General features: G+C 35.4%; 2 protein-coding genes and 1 pseudogene across 4 annotated transcripts; 1 reads left to right on the top strand and 2 right to left on the bottom strand.

Annotated features, from left to right (window-relative positions):
- The first annotated feature begins 8,088 nt into the window (after positions 1-8,088).
- On the top strand, positions 8,089-8,940 carry LOC125209663 (cyclin-dependent kinase G-2 pseudogene; annotated as a pseudogene).
- Positions 8,941-11,146: 2,206 nt separating this feature from the next.
- On the bottom strand, positions 11,147-12,913 carry LOC125211195 (11-beta-hydroxysteroid dehydrogenase A-like). Its single transcript, XM_048110905.2, has 5 exons — positions 12,696-12,913; positions 12,434-12,626; positions 12,272-12,357; positions 11,784-11,915; positions 11,147-11,701 (listed from the first exon to the last, which is right to left on the bottom strand). Exons 1-5 carry the CDS (start codon positions 12,879-12,881, stop codon positions 11,255-11,257), a joined length of 1,044 nt encoding a protein of 347 aa, XP_047966862.1. The 5' UTR covers positions 12,882-12,913; the 3' UTR covers positions 11,147-11,254.
- A 1,216-nt stretch (positions 12,914-14,129) lies between these two features.
- Positions 14,130-15,163, bottom strand: LOC125216008 (HVA22-like protein e). 3 transcript variants are annotated; one of them, XM_089066276.1, is made up of 5 exons: positions 15,011-15,163; positions 14,897-14,923; positions 14,664-14,786; positions 14,435-14,582; positions 14,130-14,394 (listed from the first exon to the last, which is right to left on the bottom strand). In XM_089066276.1, exons 1-5 carry the CDS (start codon positions 15,055-15,057, stop codon positions 14,392-14,394), a joined length of 348 nt encoding a protein of 115 aa, XP_088922402.1. In that variant the 5' UTR covers positions 15,058-15,163; the 3' UTR covers positions 14,130-14,391. The 3 variants fall into 3 exon arrangements, with proteins under 3 accessions (XP_088922402.1, XP_047973563.1, XP_047973562.1); XM_048117606.2 differs by having other exon boundaries at positions 14,130-14,391; XM_048117605.2 differs by having other exon boundaries at positions 14,130-14,358; positions 15,011-15,161.
- Positions 15,164-16,747: the final 1,584 nt, after the last annotated feature.

Below are 16,747 nucleotides of genomic sequence, written 5' to 3'. Positions count from 1 at the left end.
CATTTTGTGTTGTGATAATCAAAATTCCAAAATACAATTATTATTAAAGAAAGGGCGGTAGAAACCCATAAAACTCTTTTTGTTTTAAAAGGTTGATTACTTGCCAACAAGACTTAAACATAATTTTATGAAACATTCTACCTGCCTATAAACGAACAAAAATACACATCAATAAAAAGGTAATAACCAAAATTTTTAAGACTGGTGACTTGATGGGAATGCAGCTGCTTAGAGTACGAGGGTTTTTATCTGCAAAACAAACAATCCGAAAAGTGGTGAGCTTTAAAGGCTCAGTAGTTTATTCACATTATAAAAAGTAGACTTCTCAAATAAAAGATATATAAATGACCTGCAATGACGATTAGGATTAATCTGATTCAACAAAAAGAAAACTTAACACGTCATTTAATTTCATGTGTATCCACACCTATGTAACAAGTAGAACTTTACATGATCACCTATCAAGCTTCAATCAAGCTCACTTAATCTGATTCAATAAAGTCCCCACACAAGTAATATTTTCACATAATATCACTACTTTCTTACACCTTCTCATAAACAGGTAGCATTGACTAGTAGCGTTTAAGCTTCAAACACAACGAATATTTCTATAAATATATAGTCAAACATATAATAAGCCTTAAACTCCTACTTTGAGAGATTTAGAAATTCATAACATATTATTCAAAGATGGAAGCTAGGCCATTCGTATCAGTTGAGATGGAGGCTAGATCAACCCTTGAAATATATTTATTTTCTAAATAGATGTTAGAACCTTGATAAGGCTAATTTCATGCATCGGTTATAAGTGGATTTCATGCATAATTTGCTGGGTCTAACACGTTTCCTAAGCCAGGCGTGTGAAGAAAAATCGCTAGATCGAGGAAGTGCTGAAGGAGATGGTCTAGCGAAGGAAAGGAACGAAGTGAGCAGGATTTAAAAGAAAAGAAGGCGTGACAGAGGAGTCAATAGCTGAGGGCAACAAAGTCTTATCTATACCTCGCTGGGCCCCACTCCAACGCCTATATATAGAAGAGCATGCAACGCACATAAGGGACTTTTTTTTTCACACTCTTCTTAGCTCACACACATTACACACACTTGGAAATGGAAGATCTGGGGTAGTCGGGTACGAAAGGTCACTTTCTTTAGAAGTTTCGCGGTTGGTAACACCGTCCGAGTGTGGACGAAGATACAATTCCTTTTAATTTCAGTTGTTTTGCTCGTTTTTGCTGTCGAACTTCACTTTTGGGAGTCGACCTGGTTGTTGATGATACTTATTGTCTTTTTGCTTTTGTTGATTTGCGTTTAGTTGTTGAATTTCAAGTCGATTCACGTAGATCTCTCTGTTGGAAGTTTATTTTTACAAGTATTATGTCAATCTCTGTTTTATTTTGATATTGTGGTGTTTGATATGGGAATTTAGTGATAGATCTGTGTTTATTGACTGTTTGGAGGTTTTTTTTGTTCGAATCTGAAGTGATAAAGTGTTTCTGTTGGTTGGAGTTCGTGTTGGACGCTTGGATCCGGAGTGGATTTAGCGTCTGAGGTTGGATTCGACGTGAGAAAAGAAAGTTGTTAGATGGATTCGAGTTTTCTTCTTGTTTTCTGTTTTGCTTCGTCTAGCGTCTGCAGATCTGTTCAGCTCTTTGTTGGTTATGCATAAATTTGATTAAAAATTAGTTTGCTCTGTTTTGAATCCGTTCATGTTGAATTTCTTATGAGTTTTACGCAATTTGGTTGTAGAAGACGATGTCGCTGTTAGTTAGTACTAGAGTTAGTTATTCTGCTAGCTTTTCGTACGAACTCTGTTTTTTCAGTCATGGTCCCCACAGTCAGTTTGTTTCCTAGGTCTAGTAAGTGAAGTAGTTTTCTTAGATCAAGTGTTGAGCAGTTAATTTCCTTTGCAACGTTCTCTTATAATTTCGCCTAGGTCTAGTTGTTAGCTTAGGAGTTTTAAAGATTCCCAAGTCGAGTTTAATTTGTTTTCCTCAACCCAAAAAAATGCGTGGCAGCAGCCAACACCAAAAACACACCCAAATCCTTGAACATGAGTATTACGCATCCTTCTCTGTAGGATCGATCCCTACTTCCCTATACTAGGTTTAGTAAAGTGGTTGAGGGTTTTTGAAAGAAGTGCTCTGTGTGTCCGACGACCGGAATTTCCTGCGACCAACGAGTTCCTAGACCGCGTGATCTAGTGGATTTGCTGGACCTAGGGAACCTGTTATTTCCTTTTGAACACACTGCAACTACAAGAGCGGAGACTTTTCAAACCTCCATAAGATATTTCGGAATGGAGACTGGTTATTCTCCATGTGATATGTACAGAATGGAAGCTAGATCGTCCATATAATAATAACAAAATGGAGGCTAGAAAATCCATGTAAGATATGTACAAAATGGAAGTTAGACCCTCCATAAGATAATTACAGAATGGAGGCTAGATCGTCCATAGGAGAAGCTTGATATCTCACGTCCAAGCATCTCTTTTTATTAACACGTTCTATGTTCGGTAATTTCTAAAACTAAAGGGATAAGATCACTTAAATCCAAGGATTTCACAAAATATTAAACTTACTTGAATTATTAAACACGCATGATTTGGTACTTACCATAGCACCATAACATTCAAAACCACAAGATTTACATAGGTCACCAAAATGCAAATCAATAGTAACTGTAACACTTGATGAATTATCAAACACTGACCTTGTGAATATCATTATATTGCTCATATCACCACTTTCTCACAAGTCGCAACCACTCCATCAACCAACAACGATGAGACAACTTAAATAATCGAAAAAATCGAACTAGTACCTCACACAAGTAGTAAAGATGAAAATATCAACACACAGTTCCATATTCAGAGCACAAGTCGATTCACTTTATTTTATTATATAATTGTACGAGCAACAATAATCAGCTTGATTAAGAGCATTATATCAAACGTTGAGGTGAGAAAGACACTACCTTATATGCGACACATTATTATTCTCTTAGGCGGGCTGCACTTAAGTTGGTTATCATAAAGATTGCATCCCGTAATGGCTGAAAAATTGTCAACAAGAGATGCTCATATATCTGAAGCAAATTGAATCAAATAAATCGAAATTATAGTAATCCATTAGCTCAATTTTCGGTCACTTTACATAATTCAAGAAAGTGTTGATTTCAATTTAACTCCTAATTCAAAACATGTTCAATTATACCGAGAAGCATAGAGCTTTATCCAGATTAAGTAATAATTCACAAAAAAAAATCAAGAATTAAGGACATAGGGTTCGCCCCTTTTCACAAATTTAACCTAAGTTTGGATTTATTCTATTTAACTCCAAAATCAACTCCAAAGTATGATAGAAGCAAGATGAATTAGAATTGATATCAATATTTCACAAGGTTTAAGCTTAAGCTTGGACTTTGAAGCTCTAAGCTTTAGGATTCCTCTTCAACGGAGGATGGAGGAGAGAAGGCCGAAGCAAGAAAGAGGGGATGGAGGCAGAGCAGGCGCCGTGGAGATGAGCGACGGCGGCGTTTCGGACTGCTGATCGGTGACTTGCCGATCCTTGAGAAATGAAAAGAAGAGGTAGCATGAGAGAGGGAGAGAGTATTGAGTGTGTGTTTGTGTGTGTGTTAGCCGAGACAAACAAAAAAAGGAAAAATCCTTTATTTCATTTATCATTTGGCTATATAAGCTTAAGGTGGGCTTCTATATGTTTTTCTTTATTGAAACTAAAGTCCAACATAAGTTTATGGATAACTCAAAACTCTACCTCAAGGTTTTTAACCACTCGCTATTTAACAACTAACACACATAGACAATTAAATTACTCCATAATGCATAACCATAAATTAATTTCATAAACTTTAAAACTTAAACTTTAGCTATTCTAAAATCAACAATTACTAATCGGTATTACTTACAATCTCCAAGAGTCATCAGATGACTAGGAACTAGTGGTATTCTTCTCAGAATATTACTTTTCGTCCAAGCCCACTTTTGGGACATTACAGTTTCTGAGTTATATTTAGTTTTTGTTCGAATCTTCCGGTTGAAACCTTACTGATTTCGTCGATTTTCATGTAAATCACAAGTTTGTGTTTAGTTTGTTTTCGATTTTGTACATTTTTTACATTTTCGGTAGATTTTTTTAGTTATAGATTGGTTTTTGGTCATTTTGGTTGACGAATTTGTACTGATTTTGGTCGATAATCTTATGGATTTTGGGTTTTTGGTGTGTCTCACAGATACGGAATGATGAAAAGAGGCCGACCATTCAAAAGCCAACCAACACAGAGCGAATGTGATAATTCTGCTCCATTTTGCAATGTTGATATAATTGTTTCCCCTTTGTTTGATGCATTATTTAATCGTTGTTGTACATTATTGTCCATTTTATTGCATTTGAACTCTGTATTCATTGAAAGATTCTGGTTTGATGTATGTGGTCATGTTCTTGCAATCTGAGTCAAATTTCCTGTTGAATTATTGCATTATTTGGTTGGCGTTGGACATTATTGATGTATGTGGAAATGTTGAATTTTTGGTTTGTATGCATATCAAATATGTACATTAATGGGTTGATGTTATTAATTATTTGGTTGGAATCGTTCATTATTGATTAATGGTGTATACGGATTAGTACAATGCTTGTAGTAGGCATTGGTTAGATTTGAATTTATGAATTATTAGGTTGATGTTGTGCATTACTTATAGTTATGTTGAATCTTCACGTTTGTATGCATATCATAGATGTACATTATTAGGTTGATATTATTCATTAGTATCTGCTCTATGTACATTATTATAAGGAATGGTGTACCTTATGATTTTATTTTTAATACAGATGCATTATTTTATAATCTTTGCACATTATACCGTTAGTGTTGTGCATTAATGCGGTACATTACTAATTTTTTAACAGCAAAGAAGCAGCCAAAGTGGGTCGAGAATTATGGGCTCGAGTGATCGTCTGATTGGTGTTTGGAAACGCTATTTATATTAATTTGAACTTGCTGTTTTTTTTGATAACTCATGTTGGAAGGGGGAATAGCCGACTTGTGGCTTGGTATGTTTTTGAACAATATGTATTGTGCGGAACTTGTGGCAAACAGATTGATATTTTGGTACTACTGTATGCTGTCAATAGCACCAAACTTAAAATTGATGTAAAGAACCGAATAATGTCATTTTACTTCTTAATAATGTAAACTATTCAGGAAATAAGTAGAACAAGAGAAGTGAATTTTATACTAATGTACAACAAACTCAATAGATATTGTATATAGATCTATGTGATCATGGTCTCTCAAAATATAATGGATGTAAGTAACCAAATAATGTACGTAATATGTTTATTTATGAACTGTACTGGAATAATAATGTGCAGTCAGTTAAGTGCGTATGAACAATAATGTACTACTTCCTGAATAATAATGGGTAGTAATATTTTAATAATGCATGGTTATTACGTATAATGTACAGAGTGTTTCTAATAATGCACGTGTTTTCTAATAAGTGTGTAAAATAAGCTAAGTGCTTGAAATGAATAATGTAAAACTTAAGTAATAATAATGCACAAATAACCATTAGAAATGAACAATTATTACGCATAAATTGTTGACAGTGGTAAGACAACGACTTGAATAATAAGACTAAACCAAAAAAAAAAAAAACAATGATTGTGTGAGCTACAAAATACATCAACATTTCCTCTTTCCCTTACGCAACTCATTCTCCTTCGCCAGCTCTTTAAGCATTGAACAATTTCTAGAGTCGTGATGACCCATCTCATCGCATGTCTTATACTGTCTAAGGGGCCTAGTAGCCTCCTTGATAGCCTTTTCTCTCTTGGAAATTAGACGGCTCACGGAGTTGCTAGCGTGACCTTTCGTCTTTACAACATCCAAAGGATGAACCTCAACGACTTCAGGCATTTCCATTCCATAAAACTGTTCAATCATTCGCCTCTTCTCAGAGGCGGACATTGTAGGAGTTTTTTAATTCTAGAGAACATTCAGGTACAACCACCACTGTATAAAATCACAAACAAAAAGTCTCAGCTAACATACACATTACAGATCAAAAAATCGTGCATTAATCAATACATAATTACCATTACACAGTACTATATGTACATTACGTTTATCTGTTAAAACTACTCCCTAGCAGAGACCATATCTAAACTCGTTCACTTTGGAAATGATTGTGGTACTAACTAGCCCCAAGGATTGCTAAACCCTTGGGGAATAACTGAAACGTGAGCCAAATGAGAAAACAAGACAACTCGTCAACTAAACCCTGATATTGTATCAGCAAACAAATACATTACACATAATAAATCGTGCATTAATTAGTCAATGATTACCATTACAAAGAACTATACGTACATTACATTTATCTGTTAAAAAATACTCCCTAGTCGCATCGATATCTAAACCCTAGCGAGACCTTAGCTACACTTGTTCAATTTGGAACCGGTTGTGGTACTAACTACGTACTACACCCTAGCCCCAATGATTGCTAAACCCTTTGGAAAAAAATGAAAATGTGGGCAAATAATCAAACACCACAAAACGTAAAGTAAACCCTAATATCAAATATAAGAAAAAAGGATAATAATCAACCAAGAAAACCTTTTTGCAATGAAAGCTACTTAAATTACCTTCTTCCATTGTTGAAGAAGCCGAAAAAGATAATAAAAAGATAATTCGAACGAGAAGAAAAAACCACTACAAATTTCGCCAGGAATTGTAGAATAGCGAAAGTCTGCAATTGAGAATGATGGGAGAATAAACGGTGAAAGACCAGAAAGATTTCTGATATTTTCCAACGTATTTTCATTGAAGATTGAGGGAGGAAATCAAGGAAACTACCATAACTGAATCTTAATCCTATACCATAAAGGTCCTTATTGATTTTATTAAGGAATAAAATAATATTAATCAAGGTCTATTTTTGGCCATTAGATCTATACAATGGAAGATCAAGATTGAGAAGGAAAAATAACAAAAGATGAAAAAAGGATATGAATACATCCTCACGTACCTGAGTGCTTAATATTAGCAATATATTTAATATTTAAATAATTATTTTTGAAAAGTAAGATGCAAACTTCTTTCAAAGTTTTGTTATCATTTTATGAGAATTATGTTTGAGGTCGATTAATATACTATAATAAAATTTCTAACAGTATTACCCGATATAGTGTATGCAAATGGGATAGCAAAGCATCAATAAAAAAATTAAAAGGCAAAGAAATCATCTGAAAAAGAAAAATACATCTTTAGTCTTATTCGTCAAAATAAATGGAGTATTTGTTTAATGGTGTATATGTGGAATTGATATTTCAGAACTCAAAATATAGAGAACAAAGGTCTTCTCATAAGTATCGAAATCATTTTAAAATAGAATAACATATTGTGACATAAAAAAGCGACGTTAGGACTTAAAACTAAATCCGATTAAATGGGCTAATGAATTTCAAATCAATACAGGCCCACTACTCGTATTTTTATAGTTGAGGCCCAAATACCAAGAACCTAGTCCGGATTCCTCTTCTATTTCTAATCGAATTTCTAATCCTACTTAAATTCCTTTCACCTTCACTCTATCAAGTCACTCTATCAAAAACTGGAAAAATTCGAAATAAATAAAATAACAAAATGCAAAGATGGAGCTAAGTTTCAAAACAAACCCCTAACCTCTATTGGACAGACTAGAGTAGGGATTGTAATTTATTCAAAATAGAATAAAAACGTACTTAATACGCATAAAATGCAAAAGATTGTAATATATTTATTCACTAAATTAATACACTAAATCAGAAAGGTCATAGATTTTCCGATTACAAATTGAAGCAGAAGAGATATTTTTACATAAAAAAGTGAACGGGTTGATCCTAAATAGTTTCCTTAATTAAAAATCAAGATTATTATTACCATAGTCAAACTAGAGTTCAAATCGTTGCGAATGGTAACTTTCCTTATTCTCGTAATGTTATTCTATATAAGTCCTACCTGCCTTCCTAATTCATTTACAACTTCAAAGAATTTTACCATCGTTTCTCAGAAAAGAAACCAACGATGCCTCTCGTCGAGTCTTTTCTTCAAACCACGGCGCCTTCTTCTCAACCTCAACCACAACAAAATCGCTACCAAGTTTTGAATGTGGTGAGCCGGGGATCTTACGGCGTCGTGTACCGCGCTTGGGATACGGAGGCCGGCGAGATCGTGGCGATCAAGCACGAGTTGACGGGTTTGAGCCGATCAACGCTGCGTGAAATCAAAATCCTGCAGTCGCTGCCTCGCCACCGTTCGATCGTGGAGTTGAAGAAAGTGACGGTGGACGAGCGCGGGAAAGTGCTCGTTGTGATGGAGTTTATGCCGAGCGATCTCAGCAGGCTGATCGCCGCGAGAAAGAAGCCGTTCACGGCGCCCCAACTCAAGGTCTCCGTGTGGCGGATACTAAAGGGTGTTCTGTTTCTACACGAGAACGGCGTGCTTCATCGTGATTTGAAGCCCTCCAACATTCTCATCAACCAAAAGGATCGTATCAAGATTTGTGATTTTGGACTTTCGCGGTGGGAGAGTGAGTCTGGATCGTACTCGCCGGAAGTGGGGACGCAGTGGTACAGAGCGCCCGAGCTTCTAATGGGAAAGACCAACTACACGGGCGCCATAGATATGTGGGCGGTGGGGTGCGTAATGGCGGAATTGGTGCTGTTGAAGGCGCTTTTCCCGGGGAATTCGGAGATTCAGCAGTTGGGTTACATACACCTCACCCTCGGCCCCGCCCTGCAATTGATGCTCTCTGTTTCTGCGCCGATGCTTACTCCTGCTGGACTTGATCTGCTGATAAGCCTTCTTGCTTTCGATCCCAACGACAGGATCACTGCCAAAGATGCTCTCCAACACCCCTGGTTTCTAGAGTTTTGAACAACTCTACCTTTCTTAGTACTACTTCTCTGCTGTAAATTGTACTAATACTCTCCAATAGAATCCCAAAATTCATTGGATTACAATTACTCAATGTATATATGCTATTGGTTTCTAGAGTTATCAACATTACTCTACTTGTCTACTTTTATTAATTTCTCTGCTTCTGTTATTCTCATCATTAACAATAATGTTGTAGTGCATGATGATCCATTTAATTAGTAGGGAAAAGAAGGTTGGATCAATGCATAAGAATGCAATGTATGCAAAATTGAAGTAACACATGCCAAATTGGATTCGGAAATCCAACTGTAATGATTAGATGAAGTCACAGAACATGAAAAGGAAGCGTCATCTGCATATATAGATATGAGATGAAATGAAGATCTTTTCTGTGTTTTAACTCAATTCTATAAAAGGCCCTATAAATGGGCTAATGGATTTCTAATAAATACATGCCCAATAGTTGTGTTTTATAATTTTGGCCCAAAAAGCAAGTCTTTAGCCCAACACAGTTAAAAACATTTCATCTTGTGAGGCTCTTTCTCCGTAATCATATGCAATTGCAATCTGCTTATGATATGGGGTGCCTCAATTCTTACTCTTTGTCCAATCGCAGTATTGTCTGTGACCTGTGGTAAGTGAATCATAACCATTCCAGGACTTTGTTTGCCTTAGGCATCTTGTTCTTTATTAGTATCTGCTACTCCTACAGGTCTGCAATGTGGGAAATTATGCTAACAAGTTAGAAAGATGGTATTATCATCCAAGTTTCACTTATTGCTTTTTCTAAATTCAAATTACCATGTATATGGATGTTTGATGTATCAGTAATCAGTATATAGCATAGATTGTGAGTAACTGGAATCAATCGGAAACTTACCTTAGCATTTGATCAATCTTTTAGTGTGACAAGAGTCTGAGTTATTTGCTGTAGATTAGTATTTTTGTCCACATTGCTTGACTGATTTCTTTGCTTTGTTAATTTCAGTTTATGTATTGTTAGGCTCTTTATATACTTGTTTGCCTTTGGAAGTAAAGTAGGATCTTTTCATTAATTGGAATGAATCTGGATAAAATTTTCATTCATGCGTAATGTAGACCATTAGAAAAAGTTAGTGTACATTATTTGAAACTTATTTCTCTTCTGATTGTTTGGTGAAAGGGGGGCCTTTTTATGATTTTTTTTATTCACCTGAAACCTTTTCATTTGGAGGTCTCTTCTTAGATAACGGTGATCGGATGGATTTGGAGAAAAAATGTGTCACTGTAAGCATTTTTCTTATCTAGTTCTAATATATATCTGGTTAAATGGCATAACAGCTGCCAGCATCTGGAATCCCACAGCTATTCTCTATCTCAGAGTTACACAGCAATTTTGGTTGTGCTACTTTGTTCGCTAACTTCCATGTTTGCATAGTTGGTTGCTGCTGTGAGTGTTGGCTTTGTAAAGAATGTCTAGTTATCTATTAAGGTAGTTTTCTGTTTGATTGTTCCTGGCATTCAAGAAACAGCTTATTCTGCATACGAGCATATATTTATTAATTAGTTAGTTTTGATTTACCTTGTATTTCTCCTATTTGTATCCCCACATATTATAAATATGTGTGGAGTATTCCATAGTATTCAATCAATAAGAATATCAATATTATCGCTCATTCTTTTCTCCAAAGAGAGACAGATATCTATCGATCGCCGATATACGGACGCCGATCACCCCGATAGGAGGTTTATCCTATCATTATCTTTCTCTAATAGGCATGTTTATTTACAACCACAATGTAACTTGCATTGGGGGTTGGTATGCATTAGGGAATACTTAGAGAAGTAGTATTCATCAACTGTTTTTCATGTTTTTATTATAAAGATACATCAGTCGTCTCTTACCGCACCTGTTGTGATACATGGTATTATCGTAAAAGTTGCACTTACCACTTTTTGTTAAGTTTACTCTGCATATGGATGATTCATTATAGAGCATATATTGTGAATATTTTTATCAATCTTGATTGACTTCTTTGCCCTGAGTTTTATTATCTCACATCCTTTTTTATGTGTCCTGTTTCAATCCAAGCTTATACATTTTTTAATTTGATCAATATATCCATTTTAGGAGTTCAGAAAGGTTGCTTAAAAATGATAGTATCGTAAAAATTAGTGATGTGTTCAGTGTTAGTAAAGATATATACTCCCTTTCAAGCATGAATTGGCAACTAAAGCATGGCCATAGAATATATGCATACGCCGTCAAAAACTCAAAATACATGGTCCCAATATTATTGAAAAACATGATCTACTAGAACAAAACGGACATCTACTCCCTCCTAGGATCAGCCACGTGAACCGACTCCGGATAGAGCAGAGTCTTAGCTCCGGTATAGTCCACCATCTTTTTGCTGAGCGCCTCCGACGAGGGGCTGGCAATGTACAACACTCTGTACATCCACTCCAACACCTCCGGGCAGAACACCTTCATCAGGTAACTCATCCTGAACCATCTCGGCTCCGTCAGATATCTCTCCCCACGCAATGCGCTCCTCACGATCGACTTGGCACACTTATCCGCCCTCTCTATCGGAATCATGCTCACTTGCACATCTCTCATGTCCTGATCAACTTCGAGCCTACCACCCTTGGTCAAGAACTTCCCCTGTGTGAGTTCGGACTCTATGAATCCGGGCGTTACCAGGGTTATTCCTATGTCCGGCCCGAATTCCACCCGCAGTGTCTCAAAAAATTGTGACAATGCGGCTTTGCTTGCCTGATCCATTCATCATCACACAATTGTTCATTACTCAATATATATGAAAACACTTTCTTGATTATGTACTTAGCTTACTCACATTGTAGAAACTCATCCTCGGCGCAGGCAGCCACGACGCAGAAGAGGACATTACGACGACTCGGCCTCTGCTGTGCCTCAGGTAAGGAGCAGCAAATCGAGTCATGTATACTGATCCCCAGAAGTTCACATCCTGCAATTCCGAACACCAACATTAACATGCTTATTTAATGACTTGAACAAATTGCCCAAATAAAACCACAAAGTTGGGTCAAATTTTGGTCAAAATCCTAAAAACTTTCTAAAGCAGTCAATTCTGGTCAAATTGCGTATGATGTGCAAGCAAAATCTGTGATTTTTTTTTACAAATTTATACTATTACTCACAATAACGGAATAACCATTGATTTTAGTATGAAAAAAAATTCAAACTAATACTAATATACAAAGAGTTTCCAAATTAATCACAATTTGACCAAACTTCATTATTTTTGTAGCAATTTGCTCTAACAACTTTAACATCTCATCTAAGTTGAGGTTTGTATCATACCATAACTGCTCTAAAATCAGTAACATCGTCGACTTCTTCCAGCAGCGCAACCGACATAACTCCAGCGTTATTAACCAGATGATCCACTGCATGCATCAATTAAGCCATTAAAAAAATTCCTTCTCTATATATATAAAGGAAAAAAAAAAGCAATGTAATTACATCTTCCAAAATGACTCATGGTTTGATCAACAACCCTCCTGCAGTCATCGACCTTGGATACATCGGCGCGAACAACGATGACCTCCGGTGATCCCAGATACCTCGCCGTATCTGCCACCTCCTGGAGGCTTCTCTCTCTCCTCGCCGCAAGAACTAAGCACGCCCCTCTTTTCGCATACTCGTACGCAAGGCTCTGCATTTTTTCAACAGAAAAAGTAAGATTTTGAGGTAGAGATTGAAATTCATGTATTTGAAGGCTTACTTCGCCGATGCCGGAGGAGGCGCCGGTGATGAGGACGACCTTGCCGGAGATGTGTTCGCTGAAAAGGGCGCCTAAGATGGAGAGGAAGAAGTTGAAGATTTGGAAAGGTGGGAGGAAAAGCATGAGAGAGAAGTAGGTGACTGGGGGAGCTGCGAGGTTGAGGAAGGCATGGATTAGTTCCAGCATTGTTCAAAATTGAAATTGAAACTGAAATTGGAATTGAGGCGGATGATGATTATATATATTTATGCAGGTGTGAATTGGTGGCAGTGATGTATGTGTATAAGTGACACGTATTTAGATGCATGTAGCGGTGCTATTTATCTCTTCACGTTTATAATTCAGTGGTGGAGCTATGATACCTTCCCCTCTTACTAACTAATAATAAGCCTCTTCAATTCAGACGCATTTCCAACTTAATTACTAGATCAAAAATATGTATGCGCCACTGAATTCCATTGTCGGCACTGTTTCAGAATCTAAATTTTCAGAGTTTATAATAAAGAAAAATAAAAGTTTGTAATTCGAGGGGATAAGGTTGACAATTTTCAGTATATAATCCCCTTAGCTTGATTCCACGTCCAATACACAAAGTCACAAAAACATGGATGCATCAACATGCTGAAATTAAACTTATTCGTAATATCATGGTTAATAATAATTTGTGTTAGCAAGAACATACAAACTTTAGGATACTATTAATGTGGATGGCATTTCCATTAGCCATGCTTCCTCAATTGGAGTCAATTTTCCATTACCAATTTCAACTGAGTAACTTCAACAGGTGTTACTCAAGATTTTGCAAGTGTAACAATATATGGGGCATTATTTGTCATAGTTGAATATCCACTTATATTTTTGCAATCAACAATGATGCAGAAACGTACGTATGGATGAAACAAGTCTGTGATATGTGACGGCAACGGAAACGTTTTGTTCATCAATACATAATTTTTGGACGAAATTGAAAATTTTCAGAACATAAGGGGGCTTCTTCGTAAAGTTTTATAACATAAAGGAGTTGTTCATAAATTTTCAGAAGTTGAGAGACCAATGTGAGGGTGCCAGAAAGTTGAGAGACAATTCTAAGATTTATCAAAACTTGAAGGATATTTATGAGAAATTCCAAAAGTTGAAACACAAATCAGTAATTTCAGAGAAGTAGATAGATCAATAAGAGATATCCAAGAAGTTGACGGACCCATCACACAAGATGCGACTTTAGAAAAATCCATCCCACACTAAACTTTCTACGTTGACCCAATAATCTCATATTTAGAAGTTGGAACTCAAGAAATTTGAATTGGACTAATTCATTTATTTTAGAATCATATTTTATTTATTTATTTTTACAATTAAATGCCCAGTGCTAATTAATTAATTCAACCAGCTCACCAAAGTGTAAAGCAACGAAAAGAAAAAAATTCCGGCAGCTGAAAAACAGAAAGTAGAAATTTAACAGAGACTGTACTTAACAATGAACCAATAAAAGTTACACCATCTCACCCATATTTTACAATGCACCAAGCATAAGTAAAAATTAGGTTCGCTTCACCCACACAATGCAATACGAAAGGAAAAAAAAAACGAAAACTAACATCAAGTCAGTTGCTTCATCTCCTTCAATTCATCTTCTTCACTAGTAAGCTTCCTTCTGATCTCCCTGTGATTCCCATAAATCAATTCAAAATAATTACTACTAATATATACTATTATATATGTACTCCGTGTAAATATACCTTTTTGGGCTGACTAAGTAGGCCTCTTCCATATTTTTTGATGAGCTTTTCTCTAACAAATTTGTTATAGATGAAAGCTGCCCCTCTAAACTGAGGCAAAACCAACCATGCCACAAGCACTAGCTTCAAATCGTACCATATCGGTATCCTGCAATTAACATTCATTTTTCTAATTAACTCAAAAACAATTAATTAAGTAATATCATATCATATGTTGATATGTATATACCAATCCAAGAGAGGCATAAGCAGCATCTCCATGAGAGTGAGAAAGGAATACAAAATCCAATAAGCAAGCCATTGCTCATCATCAACTTTTGATGTGCTCTCAATTGCCACAACTGATGCATACCTAAATAATTACCCAAGACTCTCCTCAAATACCAAATACAAACAAATTTGATTATAATTTATATTCATTCATGGAGGCATGATTTGTCAAAAGTCAAAAGAGATACTTACAACGGATAGAGCAGCATAACCCCGGGCCTGCACCAATTCAATTCAAAACAATTAAGCAAATGGAAGAAAGTATTTCTCTCTGATGTGAAAAAAGGCAAAAAAACTATTAATTACCCGGCCAGAGAATGAAGGTAAGCAAGCAGAGTCCAGAAACGAGTCATGCTTATCTCTCAACTTGATAGCAATGAACGAAGTAATTATAAGACTGATTGTGATTTGTTTGTTTCACTCTGCTTTATGTATAAACAGAGTGTGTAATATATATGGTCGGAAACAGATTGGGAAATACGACAGATAGGATCAAATAAATCTCTTTAAAACAATTAAATACTCTTCTCCCTTCACGCCTAATAATAATTACTATTACTAATGGCCGATATAAACTTTAACTAAAATTTTCTTTAAAAATAATTAAATTATAATTATTAGAAAAAATTAATACTAGTCGAAAAAAAGTACAAGGAGAATATGAAAAAATGGTCAACTGTTTTACTTAAAAATAAAAAGACATTGTATTAATAAATAGTCTAAAGGGAAAAGGCAATACTAATTCCTCCGTCCATGAAAAAGAATAGTCTCATTTCTTTATTTCTGTGCGTCTACTAAAATTAATCACCCTAAAAATAGAAAATTATTCACGATTCAATACTCACTTTATCTCTTCTATTTTATCACCTATTGTATCTACTTTATCCCCTAATCTCTCATAAATTGCTAATTTCACATTAAAACTTTTAACATTCACCAATTAAATTATTTTTGGTGGACTTGAGTATTAAATATGGTGATGTACAATAAAACCTTGGGGACATGCGACCTTGGAGAAGGGGCATTAGATTCTTGAATTCTTTTTTCAAAGAGAGAGAGCATCAAGAGATGGATCGAGGGATTGTGAGTTAATAGGTGCTTTGCCCCAGACAGAAGCCATGTGATGCATTAGTCGATGCATTAGGTCGGTGTTGAGTTAAAAATCTATCCACACAATGTCTCTTGTACTTGCCAAATCTGTGAGTTTGATGGATTAATTCAGCCATTGGTGTTATGGTATACGTAGTTTATAATGTGTAAACTACTCGTATACTTAACCTTCGTAATAATCCCAATAATGTTTCATTGAATTGATTGGTAAAATCCACCTAATTTTTGGATCGGAAAGAAATAATTGTTCAGTTGACTTTTATGATCAGCACTAAAATAATTTTCCTAGTCTAAATTATTCACCTCAACCTAATTTGAAAAGAAGTTCGGACTTTGGATAGGCTACATCTATCTACCTACTATATAACTATATATTTAATTCCGAACTGTAATTATTCAACTTGCAAACTCGATAGTAAGGTCATATGAAGCATTATAACAAATGGGTGCACAATTAATTTTTCGTTTAAGTCCAAAATCGATACTACATTAATTCAAATTTTTTTTATGGCCAATATATTAATTAAGTGTAATAATTTTTTTTTCTAAATAATACTCCTATATATACTTTGATAAATAATTTCGTTAAAATTTGCAAACATATTTTACAAAGTGGTAACCGTATATGCTTCCATGTGTAGGGCATAATCAAATAAGGAGTTTATAAAATTTTTACGTAAACAAGCTTACAAATGGATCAAAATTAATGGCCAGCGGCCCAACTAGGGATATTTTTGGGCTGATATATAGAGAGCCCAATTCTAGCTAAAATAAATTCTATCAGACCACCCAATGTAATTATATAAAACATATTTATTAAAACTTTGTTTTTTCCCACGAGAACTTAACATATGATATTACGAACTTAAAAATAGTTCTTGAATTCTTTCCACCAGTGAAAAAATTTGGCAACATTTCATTTGTTATTACATC

The sequence above is a fragment of the Salvia hispanica genome, chromosome 3 (genome assembly GCF_029641045.1).
Source record: "Salvia hispanica isolate PSC_SH4W2 chromosome 3, Shi_PSC_v1, whole genome shotgun sequence".
Taxonomy (NCBI): Eukaryota; Viridiplantae; Streptophyta; class Magnoliopsida; order Lamiales; family Lamiaceae; genus Salvia; species Salvia hispanica.
This window is presented reverse-complemented; position numbering and strand designations above follow the sequence as displayed.

Excerpts from the sequence above, each read along its gene's own strand:
- LOC125211195 (XM_048110905.2), bottom strand. The coding sequence starts at position 12,881 with ATGCTGGAACTAATCCATGCCTTCCTCAACCTCGCAGCTCCCCCAGTC. Across the intron at positions 11,916-12,271 it reads CTGATTTTAGAGCAGTTATG|GATGTGAACTTCTGGGGATC; the intron begins GTATGATACAAA and ends TCGGAATTGCAG. Across the intron at positions 11,702-11,783 it reads CGAGGATGAGTTTCTACAAT|GCAAGCAAAGCCGCATTGTC; the intron begins GTGAGTAAGCTA and ends TGAATGGATCAG.
- LOC125216008 (XM_048117605.2), bottom strand. The coding sequence starts at position 15,057 with ATGACTCGTTTCTGGACTCTGCTTGCTTACCTTCATTCTCTGGCCGG. Across the intron at positions 14,924-15,010 it reads TACCTTCATTCTCTGGCCGG|GCCCGGGGTTATGCTGCTCT; the intron begins GTAATTAATAGT and ends GAATTGGTGCAG. Across the intron at positions 14,787-14,896 it reads GTTATGCTGCTCTATCCGTT|GTATGCATCAGTTGTGGCAA; the intron begins GTAAGTATCTCT and ends GTAATTATTTAG.